Here is an 8170-nt window from a genome sequence, read left to right as displayed (position 1 = left end):
TTTAGAGACAGAGTCTTACTTTGCCCTCAGTCTTACTTTGTTGCTGCCCAACCTTACATTTTTGTGAACCCTCAAGGAACAGAAAAAGATCTGTGGTAACAAAACATCTCAAATATCTTTTTTTTGAGACAGTCTCACTTTGTCACCCTTGGTAGAGTGCTGTGGCGTCATAGCTCACAGCAACCTCAAACTCCTGGGCTTAAGCAATTCTCTTGCCTCGGCCTCCCAAGTGAGCTGGGACTACAGGCGCCTGCCACAATGCCTGGGTATTTTTAGAGATAGGATCTCGCTCTGGCTCAGGGTGGTTTTGAACCTGTGAGCTCAGGCAATCCACCCACCTCAGTCTCCGAAGTGCTGGGATAACAGGCATGAGCCACTACACTCGATCCCAAACCCCCTCCCAAAAAATTCTAAATATTTTTGACCACTCAAGTTACTTTAAAGCAAATTCTTGATATGGTCTAGTTTTAAGCCTAAGAAAAGCCAATGAAATTTTAAAGCCTAAGTTTTAATTTTTAATCATTTGAACAAGTTGAATATATCTGCCAGATTTTTGTTATCTAAGAGGGAAAACAGGGTAGTGACTGTGGCTCAGTGAGTAGGGCGCTGGACCCATACCCTGAGAGTGGTGGGTTCAAACCCAGCCCCTGTCAAACTGCAACAACAACAAAAAAATAGCCAGGTGCTGTGAAGGGGGCCTGTAGTCTCAGCTACCTGGGAGGCTGAGGCAGGAGAAAGCCCAAGAGCTGGAGGTTGCTGTGAGCTGTGACGCTACTGCACTCTAGTAAGGGTGATAAAGTGAGACTCCATCTCTTAAAAAAAAATCTGCTTGGTCTAAGAAGAAAAACACAGAATGCATCCTTTTCTATAAAAATTTTATTTAAAATTTTTTCATTTTTCACTAGATTCCATCCAAAGAGAAAAATGGAGTTACCCTAACTGGACTGAATCAAGTAAATAAATGATCACTTCATTTGAACTAGTTTGGTTAGTAGTGTTGGGAGTACCTCAGAGTAGAGAAAGGGGGAAATGAGGGTGAGGGTTAAAAGTAAAAAAAAAAAAAGACATTCCTGCCACCTCCTCCCCCATTGAAGCTAGAATTCCTTAAAATCCAGTTCTCACTCATCTTGAAGGGGTAACTTCTGCTGTAAATAAAAATTCTTTGGAAATGGACTGCTGAAAATAAGTTTCCAAAAAGAAAACCCAGTCCATGAAAAATGTCTTTATCCCACCTTAGAGAGCCCCATTAAAGAGGACGTTGGTCTCTGGCCCTACTAACCCGGCCTAGGCCTAAGTAAAGCATAGCAGTGCCTGCAACACGGATGGACTCGGGGCATAGGGGAAATGGACTTGCATGCCCTTGGTAAGCTTTGGCCGCACTCCCGAAGTTAAGGACACCAGCTACAATGGAATGGAGTCTACTGACATTCACGTCTCCGTTTAAACACTAAGCATTTTCTTAGTTCAAGAAATCCGAACTGACAACCAACCCCTCCTCCCAAAAATCCTTCCTATACAAACATACCCTCCAGCGTCAAACCTAATTACTGGGCAACACTGAGACCCCATCCTTTACACGAACCTGGGTTTGTGGGTTATGAGGGGAAAAGGACGCAAGTGAACACCCGCATTTCTACCTTCAGGACCCCACCACATCCCCTGCTGCAATCTCTCTTAGAAATTTCGGAAATTGGGGCGGGCGTTGGGAAAAAATGCGCAGCGAGCCTGCTCCCAGCCCCCGTCCGCCCCTCCAATCTCCCGAGTCCGTCCCGGGTTTCTGGCACACGCCCGGGGCGGCCGTCGCCCACCGCTGTTCAAAGGCGCCTTCTCCTCAGTGGCCTGGGAACAGCAAACAGCAATGCGGATCGGCCACCACCCGCGCGCCAGAGAGGCCTTGTGGGGGAAGGCAAGACGCCGTGAGGGGGCCAGGCACTCCCCACCCCTTCCTCAGGTGGGGGAAGGAAGAATGCTGCGGGAGACCGCACAGAGCCCGATCATTCCAGAGTTCTGGAGCCCCAGCCACCGTCTGGGACTTGCAAGACATAGAGGTGCGGGGTGGGCCGCTACACACCCACCTCAACCCAGTCCTTCGATCTTTCCCAAGGCAGTGCGGGGGATGCTTGAGACTGAACAGACCCTAATGATTCCAGATAAGCCTAGTGGCTACACCTTTAAAAAGAGCGCGGGGGACGATACCCTAACTTCTTCCTTGTCCTGATATTCCCCAACGCGAGAGGAAATATGTTTCGGAAAACGTTATCAAAACCTTAAGACCCCCTCCAATATTAATCTAAACTGGAGTGGGAAGCTACCCGAGCATCCCACGTTGGGGACGGGAGAGTCTCCAACAAGGTAGAACAGAGGCTGACAATTGCTGAGACCTGTGAACCCCTCCCAAACACTTAAATGGGGAAGGGAGGCTGCCCGGACCCTCCATCTTGACCGCTTGGGGAGGGGGGCGGGGATGTTGCGGATCGGACACAACCTGAATCCCAGAAGAGTCCCGCGGCGCCCCCCACCCAACTCTCGAGACTCCAGACCCAAGCGGGCACTCCCCACTCCCGCTGCAGACCACCCCTTCAAGCCCGGCCGGTCACGGGGCGGGGACAGTGGTGCGGGCCGCGGGGGAGGGGACGCCAGGCCCGGCTTCGCCCAGGCCCGGAGCCGGTGGGCTGTGGCGCCGACACCCACCTGCCTAGGCCAGGCCTCCCGCCGCCAGCGTTCGCTGCAGCCACTGAGGAGGTAGCCGCGGCCGAGGACGACGAGACTGAGGACGAGGACACCGACGGCGGGGCGGCAGGCGACGTGAGAAGGCCGCCGCCGGGCTTGCGGACATTCGCTGCCGCGGGCGCCTGCTGCTGCTGCTGGGGCTTCAACGACATGATGAGAGGCCCATACACTGGCTCGCACGCCGGGCGAGGACAGCCGGGAGCTGGGCGCGCCGAGAAGACGCCGGAGCGCGGCGGGGACGCGCGGGCGCCAAGAGGGGAGGCGCGGGTTGGCGCGACCGGGGGGGCGCCCGGGCAGACGAGGGGAAGGAGGAGGACAACGAAGGGGCGGGAAGGCCCGCCGACACCGAGGAATCGTTGGGAGCTGGGACCGGACGCACTGCCGCCGTTGCCGTTGCTACCAAAACAGTCTGAGGCGGAGGGAGGCGAGCGCTGCCGGGAGGGAGGGGGGCCAGGGCCAGGCGGGGGAGGGGCGGCGGAGGGATACGGACCGAGGTCCGCGCCGCCGCCGCCGCCCCGCCGCGCCGACCGCGGGAACGAGCGCCTCCCAGGCCACCTGGCTGGGACGAAGCGGTGAGGATCAGTGGCCGCTGAGGGACTCCGAGGAGCTGCGGCCGCCGAGCGCATCGAGGCCCGGGCACTCCGAGGCACCGAGTGATGATGCCGAGTGGACGCGGAGGTACATGACGGGGACTCTTTGCCGGAAGTCGGAAGGGTCAGACGGAAGCAGAACGTGAGGCGGCTCCGGGGCCGGGAGGGACACGTGAGAAGCGGGTGCCGTGCTGGGTCGCGTTAGCGAGGGTCGGGTGAGGGCCCGGCGGCGGGCCTGCCCGGATCCGCCCTCCTTGAGGCGGGTCTGCCCTTCGAAGAGGGCGTGTCGGTCTTTGCCTGCGGGGCCTGCCCAGTGCAGAAGACGGGAGGGAAGCATTTCTTCGCCCACGGTATTCCTTCAACGTCCTCAGACTTCTACTAAGGACTCTGTTTGCCCCCACCTGATGAAACCTAGAAAATAGACTGCGAGTGCCTTTGAGGAGGAGTGTATGCCTTGCTACGTGTAAAGCACCTAGAACACTGCCGGTGTTTTTCTTGGTATCCCCAGCGCCTGGCACATAGTAGGCTAAGTGGCACTGGGTGTCTCAAAGGCAGGCCGTGCTTTCTTTCCCTGCCAAGATAGGAATGGAGCAACCTCCAGGGGCCACCCACATATGGTTACCTTCTCTCCACTTTTACATCCCAGCAACACTGTAACCAGAAGACTCCTCTGGGTCTCTGACCTTCATTTGAACCTACTTTCCCTCCTTGAAGTTCTTTTTCCTCCTTCGTGAGACTCCAAAGGAGATAGACGTGATTGGTAGAGCTATGGATAATGGAATCGGTAGAGACTGAACAGACCTCGCAAGAATGTGCGAACTTTAGACCTTGGCCCCTTTAGAAGTTTTACTTTAACTTAGGGAATCAGCCAGCACAGTAGTCCGTTTTGTAAATGTGTTGCAATTAAACTGGAAGTAAGTAGATAACTTTTTTTTCCTTTTGCGTGATGCATCTAGTTTTTTAAAAAGTGAAATTACTTAAGGAAATGATAAAAGAAGAAACACCAAAATTCCCCTCAGTCACCTAGACTTATCCAAATAAAGGTAAAGACCTAGAAAAACTTGGAAAATGATTAAACCAGGAGTTTGCAGTAGCCCAACTGAAATGAAATTAACCGTGTAGGGAGTCTAGGCAAAAATGATTGTTGTAGTTCCGCAGACACTCGAAAAGTAGGAAATCAGTTTTATTATTTATTTACCATCTAAAATAAAAAGGAGGTTGAGGGAGGAAATGTACTATACCTTGATACTGATAGTTACAAAATCTTTAAAAATTAACGCAAAGGAAATTAGAACTTAAAAAAACAGAGTATTAAACAAAAAAATAGGCCGTAAAAGAAATGGTATCACATTTCTCTGAAGTAATGATTTGACAGTTAGCTACATATGGAACCAAAGTTTGAGAATTCAATCCTAGGACCAAATTTCAGACAAGAAGAAAAAAGGGCAGGGCTCGAGGCTGTACCTCAGTTGGTTACAGAGCCAGCCACTTACACCCAGGCTGGTGGATTGGAGCCAGCCCAGGCCTGCTAAACAACAATGACAACTACAGGTTCAGCACCTGTGGCTCAAGTGGCTAAGGCGCCAGCCACATACACCTGAGCTGGTGGGTTCGAATCCAGCCCGGGGCCACCAAACGACAATGACAGCTGCAACCAAAAAAAAGCCGGCTGTTGTGGTGAGCGCCTGTGGTCCCAGTTACTTGGGAGGCTGAGGCAAGAGAATCACTTGAGCCCAGGAGTTGGAGGTTGCTGTGAGCTGTAATGCTACAGCACTCTACCCAGGGCCATAGCTTGAGGCTGTGTCTCAAAAAAGAAAAGAAAACAATGACAACTACAATGAAAAAAAAATAGCTGGTTGTTGTGGCGGACACCTGTAGTCCCAGTTACTTGGGAGGCTGAGGCAAGAGAATCTTAAGCGCAAGAGTTTGAGGTTTCTGTGAGCTGTAACTTCATGGCACTCTACCGAGGGCAATATAGTGAGACTCTGTCTCAAAAAAAAGAAGAAGAAGAAACAGGTTTGGTGGCTCACACCTGTAATCCTAGCACTCTGGGAGCCTGAGGCTGGTGGATCGTTTTGACAAAGTGTCACTTTGAGTAAGGCCTAAAGTTGACATATCTGAACTCAATTTGGCCAGGAAAGTTAGTTTTTATCTACTATCGTTGAATAAAAATGTGTTTTATTGAGGTATAGTTTACATACTATGAAATTTACCTATTTTATGTACAATTTAGTGATTCTCAGTAAATTTACAGAGTTGTACAACCTTTGTCATTAATTTTGGATCATTTTCATCATCCCAAGAAGATCCTTATGCCCATTTGCAGTTATTCCTGTTTCCCATCTTCAGCCCCAACTAACCACTAACCTACTTTCTCTCTCTATGGATTTGCCTATTCTGAACATTTCACATAGATGGAATCTTCTAATATACCACCTTTTGTATCTGCCTTCTTTCACTTAGCTTAGTGTTTTTGAGGTTTATCTATGTCTTAGAATGAATGTATCATTGTTTCATTCCTTATTATTGCTGAATATTTCATTGTATACACAAATTACATGTATCTATTTGACAGTTGGTGGATGTTTAGATTGTTTCAAGTTTTAGGTTATTGTTGCTATGAACATTTGTGAACATGTGTCTTAGTATAAACAGTATGTTTTCATTTCTCATGGGGTTTCCTGCTAATGGAATTGTTGAATGGTATGGAAAATTTATATATAACTATTTTTTTTTTTTTTTTTTGATACAGAGCCTCAAGCTGTCACCCTGGGTAGAGTGCCGTGGCCTCACAGCCCACAACAACCTCCAAATCCTGGGCTCAAGCGAGTCTCCTGCCTCCACCTCCCAAGTATCTGGGACCACAGGCGCCGAGCCATATATAACTATTAAAAATATTGTCAAATGCTTTTAAAAGGTGACTGTGCCATTTTACATTCACACCTGGAATATTTATCATAAAATATGATTTCTGCCTTTTATTAAAATGGAAACCAACAGAACTTATACTTTTTTTCTTTTTTTTTTTTGAGACAGAACTTCAGGTTGTCCCCCTGGGTAGAGTGCCATAGCATCACAACTCACAGCAACCTCCGACTCCTGGGCTCAAGCGAGTCTCCTGCCTCCGCCTCCCAAGTAGCTGGGACCACAGGCGCCCGACACAATGCCTGGCTATTTTTGGGGGAGGGGGTTGCAGCCATCATTGTTGTTTGGCAGGGCGGGCTGGATTCAAACCCACCACCTTAGGTGTATGTGGCTGGCACCTTAGCCACTTCAGCCATAGGCGCAGAGCCAGAACTTATACTTCATCTGTGTTTTACACACTGCCTTTTTTTTTTCTTTTTTTTTTTTTTTTTTTTGAGGCAGAGTCTCACTTTGTCACTCTCGGTAGAGTGCTGTGGCATCTTAGCTCACAGAAACCTCAAACTCTTGGGCTCAAGCCTCCTGAGCAACTGGACTACAGGCACCCACCACAATGCCCTGCTTTATTTATTCATTCATTTATTTATCGCAGTTTTTTTGGGGGGGGGGGCCAGGGCCAGGTTTGAACCCACCACCTCTGGTATATGGGGCAGGTACCCTACTCCTTGAGCCACAGGCGCTGCCCTGCCCTGCTATTTTTAGAGACAGGGGTCTCGCTCTTGCTTAGGCTGGTCTTGAACCTGTGAGCTCAGGCAATCCACCTGCCTTGGCCTCCCAAAGTGCTAGGTTTACAGGTATAAGCCACCACTCCTAGCCCACCTTTTTTTTTTTTTTTTTAATTTCAGGTTGATATGATGGTATAAATGTTGAGGTTACATTTTTCCATTCCTAACTTAAAGTTCAAGTTGTAGTTGAGCCCTTCACCCAGGGGGCATGCTGAACACCCTTGCATTATGCACATTAGGTGAAATCCTGCCACACACCCACCCTTTTTTCTTTGTGGAGGAGGGATCGCTACCCCAAACCAAGAAGTATCTTTTGTTGCAAAACCTTCATAGAGAAAAATAGACTTGTGGAAAGATGGTTATTTAGTAGCAACTATGATGTCAGAAAGCTTTAGCTTAGATTTTATATGACAATATCAGGATAATGCTCCTTATAAATGGGATGGCAGGCAGCCTCTATGATGAATGCAAATGATTCTTGTCACCTGGAATTCAGATCTTGTGAAATCCTCCCCACTTGTATTAAAGCTGCACCTAGTGATTCCTTCTAACAAAAAGTTAGAAAAAATTGTGGGTTTTTACTCCCAAGGTTTGGAGTACAAAAAAATGTCGCTTCTGTTTTGGACTGCTCTTTTTGACTGACTTGTTTTGGAGAAAGCTAGCTGCCACATTGTGTGCTACCCTGTGGAGAGGTCTGCCTGGCAAAGATCTGATGTCTCCCCAACAACTAGCAAAGACCTGATGACTGCTAATAGCCATGTGAGTGAGCTTGGAAACGTCATCCCCCAGTCAAACTTCATGTGATTAGGTTTGCCCTGGCCTACATCTTAGTTTTGTTATAGAACCCCATCTCAACTATGCCCAATTCCTAACCTTTTTGTTGTTTTAAGGCATTAAATTGTTAGGTAATTTGTTATGCAGCAATAAATAACTAATATACTAGCTTGGCGCCAGCCACATACACCAAGGCTGGAGGGTTCGAACCCAGCTCAGGCCAGCTAAACATCAATGATAACTGCAACAAAAAATAGCTGAGCGTTGTGGCAGGTGCCTGTAGTCCCAGCTACTTGGGAGGCTGAGGCAAGAGAATCGCTTAAGCCCAAGAGTTGTTTTTTTTTGTTGTTGTTGTTGTGTTTTTGAGACAGAGCCTCAAGCTGAGCCCCTGGATAGAGTACTATGGCTTCACTGCTCACAGCAACCTCC

General features: G+C 48.9%; 1 protein-coding gene across 7 annotated transcripts in view; it reads right to left on the bottom strand.

The window, feature by feature from the left end:
* ATXN2 (ataxin 2) overlaps positions 1 to 3389 on the bottom strand; it is a 151023-nt gene extending 147634 nt beyond the window's left edge. For 5 of the 7 annotated variants that reach the window (XM_023516871.1, XM_023516873.1, XM_023516875.1 and 2 more), the window contains exon 1: positions 2692 to 3182. In XM_023516871.1, coding sequence (XP_023372639.1) covers positions 2692 to 2882 — 191 coding nt within the window. In that variant the 5' untranslated portion in view covers positions 2883 to 3182. Of the gene's footprint in view, positions 1 to 2691 lie in introns of all 7 variants that reach the window. The other 2 variants (XM_023516870.1, XM_003795987.2) reach the window with 2 other exon arrangements.
* Positions 3390 to 8170: the final 4781 nt, after the last annotated feature.

The sequence above is a fragment of the Otolemur garnettii genome, unplaced genomic scaffold, assembly GCF_000181295.1.
Source record: "Otolemur garnettii isolate 467f Iridium unplaced genomic scaffold, OtoGar3 scaffold00099, whole genome shotgun sequence".
Classification (NCBI taxonomy): domain Eukaryota; kingdom Metazoa; phylum Chordata; class Mammalia; order Primates; family Galagidae; genus Otolemur; species Otolemur garnettii.
Note: the sequence above shows the minus strand (reverse complement) of the source record. Positions and strands in the feature narration are given on the sequence as shown.